The sequence below is a fragment of the Fukomys damarensis genome, unplaced genomic scaffold (genome assembly GCF_012274545.1).
Source record: "Fukomys damarensis isolate Sample0158 unplaced genomic scaffold, DMR_v1.0_HiC HiC_scaffold_14, whole genome shotgun sequence".
In the NCBI taxonomy this organism is placed as follows: Eukaryota; Metazoa; Chordata; class Mammalia; order Rodentia; family Bathyergidae; genus Fukomys; species Fukomys damarensis.
Window position 1 is genome coordinate 9,916,810 of NW_022900926.1, and position 18,763 is coordinate 9,935,572.

The following is an 18,763-nucleotide window of genomic DNA, read 5'->3' on the forward strand; positions in this document are numbered from 1 at the left end:
TTAAAATCAGGAACAAGACAAGGATGCCCACTATCGCCACTTCTCTTCAATATAGTTCTGGAAACATTAGCCACAGCAATTAGACAAGAGAAAGAAATTAAAGCAATAAAGATAGGAAAGGAAGAAGTTAAACTATCATTATTTGCTGATGATATGATACTCTACATTGAAGATCCAAAAAACTCCACCAAAAAACTTCTAGACTTAATTGACAGATTCAGTAAAGTATCTGGATACAAGGTGAATACCCAAAAATCAATAGCCTTTCTATACACAAATAACAGACAGACAGAAAGAGAAATAAGGGAAAAAATTCCTTTTACAATAGCATCCAAAAAAATGAAGTATCTAGGAATCAATCTAACAAAAGAAACATTATGCCTGTTTCAATCAGGGCGCCTGAAGTTAATGAGGCAGAGGCCAATCACCCAGAGAGAATTTAGCTAGCTACTAGCACTCAGCCGACAAAGTGCCCATGACAGTTTCTACCAAGCAGGAAGTACCATTTGTGAATATCGTAGCATCTGTGAGTTAGCAATGGAGGAAAAGAAATGAAATTAGAAGGATTTATTTGTAATTGAGAAACTGGAAGCCTTTCACTGTGTTTTTCTAAAGGGAAGCGTGTGTACATTACCTATTAGAATCTTATTATCATAGCAGAGCATATCATTCCCAAGACAGATTTATGTCAAGTGTCTACACCACTCCTCCTCAAGCTCTCTATAGGCAACTTCTTTTTAGCAACTGAAAACTGACAGCTGCTCTCTCATGCAGGACCAGTAAATCCACTTAGCTAGGTGTGCATAAGCTCTGATGTGTTTCTATTGCTTTCCTTCGTGTACATATTACATAATAGTTTCCAGACCGTCTATGATTCAAAAGCTGTGTCTTATTTAACAAATACTTGCTTAAAAGCCACCGTGGACAGGGCTGAAGATGGTAGATAAACAGACGAATTGTGCCATCCTCCACTCCAGCGGCTCACCTCTCCCGGTATTACCGGTGAGATTGGTCACCTCTTCTGGAGAGAATTCTAATTGAGCGATAAAAAAATCACCAAGGAAAGAAATACCTGACAGAAAGCATGATTTCCTGTCTAAAATCTGTGTTAATGCAATTCAAAAGAAGATGGAAAGATAGACGTGCAGGGTAGCAAATGGCTATCTCCTCTCCATCTCAAACTTTTCAGCAAAAATGAAAAAGAATTGGCAGGTATGATTTTCTCTCCCTCCTCCTCCTTCTTCCTTCTTCCTCTCCTCCTCCTCTCTCTCTCTCTCTCTCTCTCTCTCTCCCTCTCTCTCTCTCTCTCTCCCCACCCGCCCCAAGTAATGCAGTGCCTACTTCTTTTAATGTTTTATTTTTCAGGCAGGATCTCACTAAGTATCTGTAAATTGACCAGACAGGGCTTGACTTTGTAACCCTCGGCCTCAGCCTCCCAGTGCTGGCACTGCAGGCTTGCAGCACTACTCCAGTTCCCACTGGTAAATTTGCAACAGCTCCTCCCTAAGAAGGAAAGAGAGGAACCATCACCATCACTCCCACATCTTCTACTGAGAATTCAGAAGACATTTGGCCTAGTTGCCTGAAATTCTGAAAATCCACATATAATTTTATTCACATGATTCCTATTTGACATTGAGGAGCTTGCTTTTTCTTTTTCAATTCGAAAATCCTCTTCAGCTACTTCTGCATCCGGAACACCTCGGTGTGGCTCAAACCCGACCACCCTTGGATAACAGTGCTTCCCATTACAGTTGCCATGGTATTGGCGCCTCCATCACCCTGGGGCCCCGGTGCAGAGCCAGGGTTGATGGAAATCACAGAAGGGGGACGCTGCTTCCGCCCTGGCAGCGCCGTCAGCAGAATCCTGACGCTGGCTGAGGTTCCAAGAGGTGTTGCCTTTGCTGTCTGCACACTGCACAGAGGCCCTGGGGAAAAGCAGCGCCTGGGGGCTTGAATCCGAGAAGAGCTTCGCGCCCATGCTCCATGGCGCTGTGCCAGGTGCCCGCGGGGTCCACAGTCTCTATGTCTTTTTCTAGTTTGCATATAGACACCATAGAAGGAGGCCGATGATCTGTCTTGAGCTGATTAAGGCAAACGGGGGCGGGGTGTGACACCAGCAGCCGTGGAGCTGTGTGCTCCGGCCACCTTCTCTGGGCCTTGTCCCAGTGCTGTTCCCTCTGCCTGGAGGACAGCGGTGCTGCAGCTCTTCTGCTGAGGCTCACCCTGTTCAGCTCCTAAATTTAGGCTCTGTCACCCTAAGAAGGCCCGTGATGACAGAGCTGCCGAGTGCAGGTCTTTCTTTTGTGCCCGTAATAGCACTGGAGCGTCTCCCCTGTTCTGCTGTTGCTTTCCTTGTTTCAGTCCACGTCTGCAGTGCGTAGTGCTTACCTTCCTTGTGTGGAGTTGGAACTTACACATGATAAATCTTCATTCCTTTTTTTCATTACTTTCCCTCTGCTTCCTCCCCCTCCTTCCGTCTCTTGATCACCTCATTTAACAAAGAGCTAGCTCCCTACTTCCCTTTATATATCTTTTACTTTGCTCTTCATACCTTGGTTTCTCATATAAGAGAAACCATGCAATACTGAAGCCTCCGTGTCTGATATATTTCACTTAACTTTACGGTCTCAAGGTGCATCTTCTTTACGGCAAAGTCGTACCACATTTTCCTTACCCGTTCATCTGTTGATGGACATACATGCTGCTTCCAAGACTAAGCCATTGTGAATCATGCTGCTATAAACACGGGTGTGCACACAGCACTATAATATGATGCCTAACTCTTTCAGGGACCTAAAAGGGTCTAATGGAATTTTTCATTTTAGTTTCCTGAGGAATCCACACACTGATTTCTGTAACGGTTGTACTAGCTCACATTCCTCCCAACAATGTAGCAGGACTTCTCTGTCTCCACAGGCTCATCAGCATTTGTTGTTATTTGATTTCTTGATAGTGGCCAGTCTTCCAGAGCTAAGATGAAATTTCGGTGTTGTTTTAATGTGCATTTCTTTAATGGCCAGTGACGTTGACCATCTCTTCATGCATTTATTGGCCATTTGTACTCCTGTGATGTGTCTGTTTGTTTCACTGTCTGTTTTTGACTGGATCTTTTATTTGGGGGAGGGTCTAATTTTTTTGAGTTCTGTATCCATTTTGGATATTAGCCTTCTGTCTGAGGAACAATGGTTGCATTTTTAACTCATATCTCTTATCTGCAGACTATAGGATAAAGACTGTGCCTTATTTATAGCAGTGTTATACTAGAAGTGCTCAGTGGATTTTCTTTTTTGGTTAAAACACAAAGGTGAAAGAAAAAGAAAATGGAAATGTAAGCCACGAATTTTTCTGAAAAAATTTTTGAACAGAATGAGATTAAAGATTAGTTTTGTTGCTTTCTTTTTCTCATTTTCTCTCCACATCTGGCATTCATTTCTCTCTCTCTCTCCCTCCCTCCCACCCTCCCTTTCTTGTCATTCCTAAATTACCAATAACAGAAACTATGTTGCATAACTAATGCATGTTATCCGGAGTCTCTTTACATTTTAAAGAGTCTCTTTTTAAAATATTGCAAATTGGTTTGAAAAAGTTAAGAAATGTGAAAAGGGAACAGTGACGTTTTATGTGAAGATGGCTACCTTTAACAAGGAATTCAACAAACAATGTTTATATGAATTTAACAAAATATGTTTTACAACTGAACATGAGTGAGAGGGCTCAAGATCTCATATTGCAATTAGTTCTGATAGAAAAATCTAAAAAGCCAGAAAGGTCCAAAGGGCTGTAATTTTAACTAATTTTAATTAGATGCATCTAAATTGGACAGACTATATGATGCTATTATTATTAATAAAATTGCATGATTAGCTGTATAACCTTTCCTGACCCTGAAATTACTGTTAAATCCCAATGAGACATTTTTAAGCCTCTGTGAATGCTGTTCTACCCAGGAGAATGCACACACTCACACCCTTGTGGAGCACACTGACCCACAGAAACTGGTCCCATGTTAATGAGGTGCCGTATGAATTCTCTATCATGTCTATCCACGCATGTTCATTACATGTCCTGTAACAAAAATAAAAGACACTTCTTTGTTATTTCACTAAATTACAGTATTTTCTCTATGGACTGACTTTTTGTTATTATTGATAGGGGAATTTTGGACTATTAATTGGAATCTGTGTTAAGAAAAACTCCCAGATCTTGTTATTTAAGGCCCTCTCTCCTGAGGGCACTAAGTCATTTTGAAAAAAAGGAACAGGAAATAATAGGTGCTTGGTTGACTGTGATAACAATGTCTGTACATCCTTATTCCAAAAGAAGTGAAGTCACTGTCTTAGAGACAAACAAAATCGGATGTGACTATATATGGATGTAATTGTAAGCTTTGAATATCAAATGAGGTTAGGATTCACAAGGAACTTCTTATTGTTTTACTACATTATATTCCTGAAGAGGTTGTGAGATTTTATGCTCTAAATCGTTCTTTTGTATTTCATAACAGAACTGATCCATAATTATATTTGTGGGAAGCAATATCCTTTTGAGCTATGTTTATACAATGTTCATAATTTTGCAAACCTCTTTGTGAATATAATTAAAACTATTAATCTCATTTAAAGATTATGATACATTAAATCTTTTAGATTATTAGGACATAAATTTTCTGGAAAACATACTAAAGCATGTATCTTACTAAATTACTGGCTTTATACTTTAATTGTACTGTTATTAATGTATCCTCAATATGGCGTCCTGGATTTAAACCATTTCTACTCCAAGAGGTAGAGAGCTTTTGTCTAAAACGTGTCTTCCCTATCCATGAGCAGATTATTCTAAAGATAGTGAATTCTAGAGGTAATTAGATTCTCCTGCATTATTTTTGTTTCCTTTCAATTTTGATCTTTGCTCTAAGAGTTTGTTTTGATAAAATGGCGTGGAGCCAGATTGACCATAGACTTTAGATGCCCTGTTTTTTTATTTTCTTCTGCGCATGTGGCTTAATATGAAGCATGTGGAAATGTAACTGAAAGAAATGACAGAACAGAATGTAGAAAAGCGCTACTGATAAGGATGTACCTGTGAATCTGTAATCTTAAGAAAGTTTTTTTTTTTGGTACCAGGGATCAAACTTGGGACCTCACACTTTCAAGGCAAGTGGTGAAATCACTGAGCTAAATCACCAGCCCAAGAACATTTTAAAGCAACATTTAGATCAAAGAAAATTTGATGCTATAATTTTTAAAAATCTGTGCCATGCCTTATAAATAATACAACATGTAAAATAGTTTTTGTTGATTAAAAAAGAGACCTGTTGTTTGCTAATACGGATTGGGAACACAATTTAGAAGTACCTTATGGCATTGTATTATACTAGGCAGGCACAACTATTTAGACTTCCTGTTAATAAAGATTCCACATTGAATATCTGCTATTGGATTGATACACAAATGCATGCAAACCTAATATTAATTCAGAGATACCCACAGCCCCCAAACAAATAACAGTAACAATCTTGAATCACAATTTCCATTTAATTCTGAACTCTTACCACTGAATTTCCTTGTGAGCCTATTTCTTCCTAACAAGCTCTTGCTGCAAAAAACAATAAAAAATGTGAACCTTGCATATTCGTACAGAAAACAACCAATTGGGGTAGAGACATATGATGTGTTTTACTACAAAGGTTTTGTAACATCCACCTGGATTTCTTCAGAATGCCAGCAACAGATTTCTTATTATGCTTTGGTCTCATCTTCAGTACCAGTGACAAGGTTTTTGGGGGGAGATGTCTGGCTGCTATCTAATTACTAGTGGAGCTGGCAGGATTTCATCTTGCATCTACCCTGCTGCATAGAAAAACATTTTTAATCAACTTGCACCTTGAGACAAGGAACACTTAAAAGGAAAAGCCATCATCCTGAAAGACAAGTAGTATGAAAAATATATAAACATTGCCTTGAATGGATTTCATGGGTTTCCCCTGAAATGCTCACTGATGAAATTTCTCACCGTAGGTGTGCAGAAGGCTACTTTGGACACCCTTCTGTACCTGGAGGATCATGTCAGCCCTGTCAATGCAATGACAACCTTGACTTCTCCATCCCTGGCAGCTGTAACAGCCTGTCTGGCTCCTGTCTGATATGCAAGCCAGGTACAACAGGCCAGTACTGCGAGCTCTGTGCGGATGGCTATTTCGGAGACGCAGTTGGTGCAAAGAACTGTCAGCGTAAGTCCTGAACTAGTGGTGTCCCTGACAGAATTGATAAATTATACCTCAAAGTAGCTGATGAGCTCTTGAGCAGGATTGGAGACGAGGAGATTGTTTGTAATATATGGGTGATAGACGCACGGCACAGGCAGAGTCTGCATGTCCCAAAATATGACTCTACTAATACAGTGAAGCCATTCGCAAGTTGCTGCCTTGCCAAAGTGGTGTTTTGCAAAAGATGCCAATATTTCTGTTCACATGTGGAAAGAAAAGTTTAAAATAGGTTTATGTCCACAGCAGGAAAGAAGAATTTATAAATTAGGTAAGCATTTTAGCCTTTTTATTTCAATTCTAATCATTTGTTTGAAGTAAATGTATCGTCCCACATTATTTCAGTAGTACATTTCAGTAGACAGTAATAGGTTATTCTTTTATATGTGAACTTTACAGTCTTGTATTTCACAATAGGTGTACAACTCTGCCAGTATTATCCCTCGCTGGTGTAGTAATTGTTGAGCGATTAATTTTCAGTTTGGGAGTATTCATCCAGTGGTGTTTCTGTGTCTTCTTTCCATGAAATTAGTTACTCTAACTCTTCCTCTATTCCAGTGCAGTATCTCCCTCCCCTCATCTTTTCTCCTTAGCTGTCTTATTCAGTGATGCACAGCATTAACAAATGCTTTCAAATAGTAGTAATAGAATATGCAAAGGAGACCTGGTGGTGGAAAGTCAAGTAGAATACAAACCCACATGAGTACCTGGGACGTGGCCATTGCTGGCTTCATGTGCTCCTTACCCTTTAGGGCATGTGGGACATAGGCGCTGCCTGACTGCACATCTCTGCTCAGCTTATGGTGTAAGAAGAGATGCTCCAGTCAGCTCATCGCCCAGACCTGCAGACCTGTGGAAACCACGGACAGCACAGTCTGTTACCTCGGCTTTAAACAGCAGAGACCCACTAGGCACTGCATTTCACAAAGACACACATTCCTTTCCTCAAGGGCTGAGATGAGTGTTAGATTTTTTTTTCCTATAAAAATGATAATGTGTTAATGGTAAAATATATAAAATGATAATCAGAAAGAAATCACTCTTAGAAACAACTGACATCTATTCATACGTATCACTTGTGAACTGATTTTTTTTTTTTAAAGCAAAATTTCCACCAGGCTCAGAGTGATTTAAACACCATCAATCTTTGGCTTTTATGTAATAGTGTAGGGAATTTAAGACATTCTGCTGTTCAAGCAGATCCTCCAGGGTCTGTACTCTGCTGCTAGGTCACCCCAATGAATACTTGGAGCTCGATCAGACTCGGTTTCCTCATCTATAATAAGGGCCATAAATTTGCTGTGGGAGATTAAAGCACGTGGCACAGAGAAGGTATCCAGTGAGCTCCTGGGCCCTGCACAAGTCGAGTGTGGTCTTCCTCTGGTAGTAAGTCATGCGTGTAGCAGTTGTAAGTCAGTGGCTCACTCACTCTGGGTCAAGATTTACCATTTAGTGGCCTCTTCTTCTGTCTTCCAATAATTCCCTCTATAAAGTTGAAGACATTGTTCCATTCATTTTAGTTGTGGACTAGTTATCTCTGGCTCGGAGTCTTAGAACGTGCAAAACATGATGAGCCATTGCCACTCTCCATACTGCTTGCCATGTGGTATACCTGTGGTTATGATTTCAATGCTCTTTGGCATGTAATTATGATTAAAATATAATGTGTCATCTACTTTCATCATCTGCAATCTATTTTTATAATTTGTCATGGGCACAATAGTGGTCCCACACATAGTGACAAACCTCAAGAAAAGAAATTCTTTAAGAATCTAGATTTGCTCGTGAAAAGTTCCTACACAAAATATATTTTGCTTTTCGAATGTATGTATAATGTCACATCATAGTTTGCTGCTAAAAATGCCACTTTCATAAAATTCTATATTGCTTTTGTTACTTATAGCAAACATTAATTAACCGCCATTATATTTATGGAAATTTAAGTATGTAGTGAAAAAAGGACATCTGGATTCTAAGTAATTTGAGATTTTAAATATGTGTGTGTAATGCACAGAAGAAATTTCCATTAAAAAACTAATAGTAGGAGCAGCAATTCTAGTATCCAAATAAAAGTGGATACTAAAGAAAATAATATTGCAGCCTTCATTTCCATTTCTACGATAGACTCTCCTTGTGCTATTGTTTGATGAAAATGACCAGCTTCTGGTTGGTCACTTTCTTGGTGTCCACTGTGCTAGTATCAAGTTAGCAGCTATGGAAGGCCAAACTTCACTAGCAGAAAATCAAGCAATTTTCAGATAAGCCTTAAAGAGAAGGAGAACTTGAAGCCAGGTGAACAGACTAATAGCATGCACTAACAGAGCAGCTATATATAATGAGTTCATGCATTTTGCTCAAAGTAGTCAGAGATAATGTACAACATTTACCAAATCTGCCTTTGAACAGTCTAAATTCCCATGTCATCTCCTCTTCATGATTTTATTCTGGTATCGATGCAATTATATGTACCATTTAAAATGCACTTGTAAAACACAGAGAAAGCCATTAATTACTGTTCTATTTATGAAGAGACTACTTAGGTTTTAGACTGGTTTATTATATGTTTCAGAATAACATCGGACAACTTTATAACACAAAAATGACAGAAAAATACTTAAACCAAGTATATTTTCCATCTTTGAAGACGGTATATAAATTGTAAGATAAAAGGGATTTTTTCCAAAATTATAATGCTATGTTCCAAAGGGGTCTAAAGCAACATTCTTGTTATTTTACATACTTTTCTAATCTTAAAGGGATTTGTGTTTATTTCACCTCAAGCTTATTTCTGAAACTTAACACACCAACTAGCGCATAATTAGTGGATGATCATTATATTGAAAAAAGAACTAATAAAATGTTGCTTGATTGATAATGACATTAATATTATGGCCTGAGTGCTATTGATTTTGATAATCTGTCAACATTATTTTTGCCCTTGGAGTCATAATGCATTCATTACAATGGTACTGTAATATTTTAAATGTTACCCCACGTGTCGTGTAACTGGAGTCCAGGAACTCCACGTTCTAGGCTGGTGCCTCAGCTCAGCCCTGTCACCCACCAAGCACATGGCCTTGTGCACATCATGGCTTCTTTGAATTTCCACATCTTGATATTTTAATAGCAGATTATGTGCCATGACCTCCACAGTGTAGAGCTGTTGTATGATAGACTGCCCCAGAGAGTGCTTGACAAGGCAGAAAATATCCTATTTCTGAATTTAGGTATCAGAGGTACCATCTGGGCAGTATTTTGATTCAACAAACCCATTGAAACCAAGAGCATTTGTAATTTTGGATTTTTAGATCAAAGATACTCAACCAGAAAAGCCCATTAAATATTCCCCACTCGACATTTCCAGTCCCAGACATTTCGGATAAGGGATACTAAGTCTGTGTGAGAAATTTCCTTCCAGCCACAGCTATGTCTCCCTTCTCTTGCAGCTTGTCATTGTGACACCAATGGTTCCACCTCTGAGATCTGCCACAGTGGTACCGGACAGTGTGAATGCAGACCCAACGTGCAGGGCCGGCGGTGTGATCGGTGCAAGGTAAGGAAGAGCTGGCCAGTGCATTGCCTGCTCCCAAATCCTTGGCTTTCAACGGCCACTAAAAAAAGGGTTTGCAGTTATCTAATTCTATAGAAAAAATGGCTGTGGTAAGTGAAACGTGTCTCAGTATTCTTACAATTACAGTTGGCTTGAAACCTACATTTCTTTGGCAGAGAATTTGTATAGTGTTTCCTGTAATTCAGATGTGAGTCAAAAATAACTTACAAATTTAATCCCAGTCACTGGAGAGTAAAATATTCTTCACCTTTATATTTTGGGCCGAATAAAACATATCAGTCCCTTTGCTCTTAGCAAACATCATTTTCTATTTTCTCCATTAAAAGTTCCTTCCAGTGAGTGCTCTATTAGCAAAAGTTTACTGCAGAGAGGCTAATCAATACCTTTTTAGGTATAGCATTTGCTAAAATGAAATGTTCCGTTAGACAATGTTCTTCTCAGCCCCTGAATGTACTGACTGCCCTGCCCTCTTAGGACCAGGACGATGAGATTTCTTCCAGAGAACGGGTGGATTTGGGGAGATCTTTCACATAGATACATTTTATTGGTGATAAAGAGGCATAAGAAGGAGCAAGCAAATCTCAGATGTCCAACTGGCCTTTCTACAGGAAATCTGAAAATATCATCTGCTTCTGTCTCTTGAATAACACCATGTGCTCTTCTTTTGTTTTCTTTTCATTTTGCTCTTTGTTGGGCTTAAAGCCCAATACATGGTGGGACCCGGCGAAGCGACTCTGTGTGCCATGTGACTGCGTTCTCCGGGGCTCGGTGTCGCGGCAGTGCGACACGACAGGAAGATGTGTCTGTGCACCGGGCTTTGTAGGGAAACGATGCCAGCTCTCCAGGCAGGTGCACCGACAGGAGGAGCAGCCGCGGAGAGCACAAAGGGTGCTGGGGTCCCCCTGGAGGTGGGGTTCCAGCACCCCCAGCGGGTGCCCTCGGGGAGCCTACCGGGCCCCAGCCTCGGTAATCCCAGAGGCGCTGCATGCTCAGGCTGGCATGCTGTGTTCTGCTTGTTGCAGCCGAAGTTCCTGGTGGCACCTTATAAATAACAGTTGCTAAGCACGAACCACAGATGTAAGCTCAGTTCCCGATTGCAGCCTTGCCTTTTGCAGAACTAACTCTCCTCATGCTTTTAAAAGTGTATTTACATTCATAAAACTTTCCATTTCCATGGATAGGTAAAAATTAAGTGAACATTTATTTGAAGGGACATGAAGTATCATTTGGAGAACACTTGGTCTTTGTCTGAACAAATGAAAAGAAGTGTAACAAAGAGAGTGACTTCTCCAAGAATATCCCCAGCATGGGTGCAGCAGTTGTGTGACATTTCATCATAATTAAGGAGTTTCACTTCCATGTCACAGTTTTGCTCACATATACATCCAACACACACACACACACACACACACACACACACACACACACCACAGTTTCTCATGCTCTAACCACAGGGCATATGCAAAATAAGGAAAGTTGTTTTTAGTTATAAAAATTTACTCTCCATCTCATTAGGCAAACCAAATAAATGCATGAATAGAAGGGAAAACAGGAGGAAGAGTCACTTTCCCTGGCTGTGATGCAAGTTTACCAGCAAGATTTGCCACCCTGGATTCACCATCCATGGTTGGGGAGAGTGCAGGGTAGTGGTGAGAAGGAAAGACTAAAGGGGATAAAGTCATAATCGTACTCCTTGGTACGTCACTGTACCTTTGAAGAAAAGACAGTTCTGTTAACAGACTGCCCACATCGAACCCCAGCGTGACTACTTCCTGGGTGGTAGTTCTTGAATCTGCCCCTAATTTCCTGACTCTTCCAATTCCATAAAGTTTTTGTCTGCTTATATCCCCCGAGAGGCCAATGCCAAGAGATTTGGGAGAGACATTCTGTGGCTGATGAGTGGGGAGAGAGCAGGGAACGCTGGGAGCCTCCTACTGCCATGCAGTTCGAACTCCAGGGACAAAAAAAGGGAGGAAAGATTGGTTAGGAATAGACCCGTTGGGTGCATTCTATCACAGCCCCCACATTTTTGACCAGAGCAATGGGAAGTGTCCAAGCAAACTTTGCCCATTAGAGCAGTCCTGACATTCTAGGATTTCGCTGTAATCGGCCCTGACTGGGAGAAGTGTAGAGTGAGCCTGGACACAGGATGCTCAGTCAGAATATCAATCCATGGCGTGGCTCGTAAACAGCAGAGAGATGCTGGTAGTCTCCCATCCGGCCACGGCTGGCTTCCCCTGGACGGCCACCTTCTCAGCTACATAGTGGAGAAATCTCTTTGTAGCTTCTTTATAAGAGCACCAGTCTGCTTCATGAGCGTTCTGCTCTATGACCTAATCATAACTCTAAGGCTACGACTTCCTGATACCATCACCGTGGACATTAGAATTTCAGCCTATGAAATTGGGGTGGGTGGGGAGTCCCTTGCAGAGTTCTTTGGTGGATCCAGAGAAGGGAGCTGGGGTTTGTGGGACATGGGCAGCCCACACCGCAGTCTGCAGCAGGGAGATGGTCCAGTCACCTCCAAGGCTATTTCATGGTGGTAGTGAGAGTGGTCCATGAGATAACTACAGGAACTGGTCAAAGTAAATGCCAGGTGTCATCGCTATTATCATTACTGCTGTCATTAAATGGGAAAATAGTTAACATTAGTTCTTTTTTCCACAACAAATGAAACGATTTAAAACAAAATATAGGGATGCTACCTGATGCAGATATCTCCAAAATGAAAAACAGCTCTTGTTCATGCCCCTCCTGACTAACCTCACAGTGGGATTTTGTTCTGAGACTCTTGTTCCTCGGACACGGTGCATGTCAGGGAGAAGATGACAGACTCTGAAGCCATGCTCTGCCTGATTTCCAGTGGCTTAACTGGCAACTTCGGGCTGCTCACTTGACTTTTCTGCACCTCAGTTCTGTCACTCTGCAAAGTAGTGACTGGAGCCATCTGCTGGAATGGTTCTGAGAAGGAAATGAATCCGTTTTTGTAAGTGGGTTTGGAAGGGAGCACATAGGAAATAACATGTGAGTGCCTGGTCTTCTTGTGATCTCAGTAAGGAAGAAGCTACAGAAGCCATACAACCTTGACTTCAGGCTGCACCCGCCCAATGCTCTTTCTCCTATTTGTGCTGCATTGTTATTCTTAATCATTGGCTAGGATTGCTTGCTCCTTAAGGGAGATTTTCCTCAGCTTTTTTGAAATGGATTTTTGAATCCCATACATATTAACATTTTATTAGTGAGGTGTGATCGTTTTTTACTTTGGTGTAAGTTGCCTTCGAAATTACATTATATATGTATTTGAAAAGTATGGTAGAGACATTTCTTCTTATACATTTCCTTACATTATCATCTTGGGGAATTTTTCAATGATAACTGATTTAGAAATTCACTTAACGTTTGATTGATTTACCCATTAAATGCTTTTGTGTGGATATGTGGGTATATACATGCATATATACACACAGATATTTAGATACACTTATATATTTGCTAAATTGGGAAATTTAGAAAATAATGATGAATGTAAAATACAATCTTTATAACTCAGCTTAATAGGTAAAAATTGGGAAATAAAGACAAATGTCAAATATTACTTCTATAATTAAGATTTTTTTTTAAAATCTGTTTTTAGCTGGGCTTGATAGTATGATCCAGCGATACCTGCACTCTGGGAGGCTGAGGCAGGAAGATACCAAGTTCAAGTCCAGCTTGAACAGTTTAGCAATTTAGCAGGACTCTGTATCAAACAGGAGAAAAAAGTACATGGGATTGGGAATGTAGTACTGCAAAGGTCTTAGATTCAGTCCCCCATCTCCACAAAACAAAACAAATACTATTTTAATGTGTTATGTCCTAGCCTTTTACTGTGTGTGCATGGTCTGTTGGAGTGTTTTCATGTGGTGTTGTGTAAATGTAGACATGTAATTGGAATCATAGCATCTATATAGTTCCATATATAGTTCCTTTTTAAAAATTTTACTTAATGTTATATTAGTCATATTCCTACCTTTAAAACTGCTTCAAAGCAGATTTTCATTAGTCTAGCATCTTACAGCATGAATGTATCATAATATATTTAGCTATTTCACTAAAAGTGAACATTTAGTTGTCTCTACAGTCACACATTATGATAAATAATCTTATAATAGGTCTGCTTTTGTTCTAATCATAGTTCCTGCATCTGATCATTTCTTCAGGTCATTGACCTAGAATTTTACATTGAATTCTTTTTATGGGCAAAAACATTATACATTTTAGTGTATAGGTATTTCTAGCTTTAATTTAAGTTTTTACTCACTTTATACCTAATAATCAGAATTGAGTAGGTGAATTTACTTTCAAACTCATGTCACTTATGTAGAACTACTACCAATTTTCTCCCTTAATATAATGAGATCTGAATTATAACTAGAAAGAAAGATAAAACCCAGCAGTAAATGTAAAAATTAAAATGATTATCAAAAAATAACAACCCACTTTACATTTAAACAATAAAACTATTCTTAACTAGTCATTTTAAAAGTCTAACTTTTATTTCTGAAATTTATTTTTAATACTGCTAAGAGCAGCAGCAAAAATACGTAACAGGGCTTATTCACTGCTCTTTGGGTGATTCACACTCAGTGACAAGATTTATTTTCCCCAAGAGGTAATTGTTAGGTCTAATTTTTCAAAGAAGTAATTCCTGGGACTAATTTTCCCAGATTAACTTATCATAATAATGTGACTTTCTTTCTCTTTAAACAGACAGCTGTGACGTACTTTAAGAACGATCTAGATAGATAGATAGATAGATAGATAGATAGATAGATAGAGATAGATAGATAGATCTCTTTATTTTTCTAATACAGAGAATGCTGCATCCGTCTCCATTTTCTAAAAGTCACTGCAGGCCAGCAGCCTGCACAGCTAATAGGTCAGCCAAACTAGTAACACGAACTTCACCACAGAGGACGATGTGCTCAGAAGGATTAGTGCTCGTGAGTGACTCATTAGAAGATGAAAATTTCCCTTAACCTTTCTTGTTGAGCGCTTTAATATGTGTTCTCACAAAACAATGCCACTTATTAGAATGAAACCCAAGAAAGTAGATGTTTGTCAAGCCAATTATTTGGTCAGCATAAGCATAATCTATAAATTATATTTACAACGTGCATACTATAAAGATGACTAATAGTATTCATGGATCAAGGACAAAAGCAGATCAAATACTAGGGGGACAATATTACTTCAATGTTATACTGCCGGTCAATAGTGCTGAAAGCACTTTTATCAGGCTGAAGTCGTTTATAAGATCTGAAAGTCATCAATTCTGATTACTAGGTATAAAGAGAGTAAAAATTCAAATTAAAGCTAGAAATACAACTCATGGCTTATTTCACATTGCTGTGAGAATCTTGGGACAGGCAGAGAAAGGCAGATGAAAATAGGTGAGAAGATGCTCCTAGTTCTTCTATTAATTTGGATGGGAAGGAGTTAAACTTTCCACTGTGGATACCATAGGAAACAGCCCCTTGGTTAGATGATAGTGCAATGACAAGTAAAGAAAGCTGGTGCAAAGGTTCCTCTTTCCCTGCCTGATTGCTTGGGCCTGTACATCTTGTTTCTTTGGGAATTCGCAGACCAACATTTAACTTTTCTCTTGCGTGTTCTGTGCCAGCCTGAAACCTTTGGCTTGCAATCAGCGAGGGGCTGTGTTCCCTGCCACTGCAACTCTTTTGGGTCCAAATCATTCGACTGTGAAGAGAGTGGACAGTGTTGGTGCCAGCCTGGAGTCACAGGGAAGAAGTGTGACCGTTGTGCCCAGGGCTACTTCAACTTCCAAGAAGGAGGCTGCACAGGTGTGTGAATGAGACCCGAGTCCTGGGTCTTCTGCATTCTTTGGCTTTGGTGACTTGGCTTCTATGAAAGTTAATTTTGTTAAATGTACATTGACAGCAAAGATATGATGCAAGACACGTCGCAATTTGAAACACTGCCTGACAGCAACTATGCCTGCAAGTATGCTGCAAAGGCTCCATCTGCAGATTCTGGTTCTGGCGAGTCCCTCTCTATCTGTGGCCTTTATTTGGCCAGTTACTCAATGACTGTGCAGCTTGAAAGCCAAATGTTCTGGGTTTTTTTGCTGTTATCTTAGTTTGTACTGTACTCCCACGCTATTAAAACTTTTTCTAGTAACCAAGGAAAATTTTTTTTTTTATAGTACAAAAATGTTTCTATCTACTCTCTCGCTGCCTTAAAAACTGTGATGTTGGGGGAGAGGAACAGTGTGGGTCTGGATATTTAGTTGATAGGGAAATGTGGGTTGTTGTTTGTGACCATGAGTCCCTGAAGTATGTCCTAGGTCTAGCCAGAGACTTCACAAAGTAACGGACTAGGGAAACACCAGTTAGCACACTACAGATGCAAGTAAAGCTGAGCATTAGTTTTGATGCGAATGCCACTAATTTAGAATTAACCCTATCCCAACACCCATGCAGTTGAGTCTTACCTTTGCTTACTAAACTCATCGATTGAATCTTAATGATACTTCAGTACTATACTCTCAGCATCATGGTAAGATGTTTAAACATCATTATTGACTATAGCAAATCTATGTGAAAATCAATAGAAATAATATTTAAAATCATTTAAAGCACTGGTGTCTTTCAGACATTCTCCAGCTCTTTAGACCGATTCTTTTCACAAACTAGCCATTGTAAGTTATTCTGAATATAATTGTAGATATTCTATGAATCTGTATATAATCTTTAAACAAATACCTTCATATACTAAAAAGTCATAAAGCGTTGTTTTAAAATAAACTCTATTCTTTAAGTCTCTTCCTAACATTGTTCCATAATATGAATTGATATACTATATATTCAAGTATAACGACTAACCAAGAATATTATCTAAAATTATGAAATAATGGTAACATTTTCTAAATGCAAACTTAATATGCTTCTTAGCTAGAGAAACAATGGAAAAAAAGCACAAATCAGGCAGGATAACATGGTGATTGAGAGAAGACGTGTGCTAAACAGCCTGGATTTATGTAGTGGGTCCATTAGTACCTAGTTTTATGACATTGCCTGTGTGAGTTGATCTCACTTTCTCCTGTAAACATTTATCTCTCACATCAGGATAATAGCTGTATCAACACCATAGAGTTGTAAGAGTCAGTTGACTTAATAGCTAACAAATACTTAGCCTAATGCCTAACATACTGATGCTGCATGTTTATCATCATTATTATCTTTACTAGTATTATCAACTGCCATAAACATTGCATTTTGCAGGAGAAAAGTAACTAATTCCTTAGATGTTCAGTGTTATGATTTCATTAAATATCTACTTAGGGAATTTCTATTTGCAAATAATGACTAAGACTATCCTAAGACATTTTTAGCACATAAATTTAAACATAATGCTGACTATATTTCTTCTTAATGAATGGTACATGTAAAATAAATCTACTTGCTTAAAATTAGCAGCAACAAAAATGGTAACAGCTGACATTTAGTATTTATTCTGTGTCAAGTATTGTGCTAAACATTTTTCACAGCTGGTATGCAAAGCTTCAAGCAGTGATAATTGTGAGCTCTGAAAAAGTGAACTTAATCAGAGATCCTAACTGTATTTGGTTAAAATGATCTAATCATCATATAACTGCTTAAAAGTGTTCTCATAAAATTAGTCTTACATTTCAATTCAAGTGCTGTATTTGGTGTTTCTTCTCACGCTTTCGTTTCACTGAAATTAAAAACTGCACTGCAGTGCTCTCAGTAGCTGAGTCCACTATAGATAAGAAGTGGTATGTGCTTCTTGTTAGGATGGCTTTCATGATCTTCTCAAAAGATATTTTGCATTTTTGACAGAATACATTAGGTAGGGAACTTTGACTCTCTGTGTGTCATTCCCACAAGTGAAGAAATGAAATACCTATTGAAAAATAAATTTGGTGATTAAAGAAGTGAAAAGTGGGCCGGGGATTTGGCTCAGTGGTTCCAGCGCCTGCCTCGCAAGCGCAAGGACCCGATTTCGATCCCTGGTACAAAAAAAAAAAAAAGAAGTTAAAAGCATCTTCATATCTAGACAATATCTGTAATTCAACTGTTTTTAAATATCTGCAAGCAACATTCCAATGGGTGTCATTTATAACAATATACATGTTGCACTAAATTTAAGGAAACTCTTAAGCCTATTGGTTTTTAGTAACAATCAGTGTCATCATCAGGAACAAAAACTTAATCTTTATACCACAGAAAAATATTAATGAACTTAAATATAGATATAAAATTTTAAAACTTTATAGTATCTGGTATATGATACTCAAGTTAATAAAGAATCTGATAATAACAGTTCTCTCTCAAGCTTAATAGGAAAGTGAAACCTGCTTTAACTTTAAATTATTAAATGAATTACAACATATATTAACTGGACACCTGCTCTGTGAAATGCACTGTACTGTGATATGAAGATGAATGAGTTAAGGCATTTTCCCCTCTGGTGATTCATTAACATATGAGTATGAAAAAACAACACAAATCACTGTGATAAAAATGCTCAACATATATATTAAATGTAAAAATATTTAACCTTTCTTTGTTTTCCCTCTTTCCTCTGTGAAGCCTGTGACTGTTCTCATCTGGGTAATAACTGTGACCCCCAAACGGGTCAGTGCATCTGTCCCCCCAACACCATTGGAGAGAGGTGCTCTTCATGTGCACCCAATACCTGGGGTCACAGCATCGTCACTGGCTGTAAGGTGAGTGAATCACATTATTCATCTGATAATTTGGTATAGATTTTTGTTTCAGTATAGTTCTACAACCGAACATTTCAAAACCCAACATCGTACCTCAAATCAATACAGAATTATCAGAATGTACTGTAGACATTGGTCCATTCTTCCGTATTACTTCGGAGAAAGATTAAGTACA

At 38.9% G+C, this 18,763-nt stretch overlaps 1 protein-coding gene across 3 annotated transcripts in view; it reads left to right on the forward strand.

Moving 5' to 3' along the window:
* Nucleotides 1–18,763, forward strand: part of Lama2 (laminin subunit alpha 2) — a 563,701-nt gene that overhangs the window by 350,664 nt on the left and 194,274 nt on the right. For all 3 annotated transcript variants that reach the window (XM_033763224.1, XM_033763225.1, XM_033763226.1), the window contains 4 exons: nt 6,021–6,232; nt 9,712–9,818; nt 15,499–15,679; nt 18,452–18,588. In XM_033763224.1, coding sequence (XP_033619115.1) covers nt 6,021–6,232; nt 9,712–9,818; nt 15,499–15,679; nt 18,452–18,588 — 637 coding nt within the window. The remainder of the gene's footprint in view (nt 1–6,020; nt 6,233–9,711; nt 9,819–15,498; nt 15,680–18,451; nt 18,589–18,763) is intronic.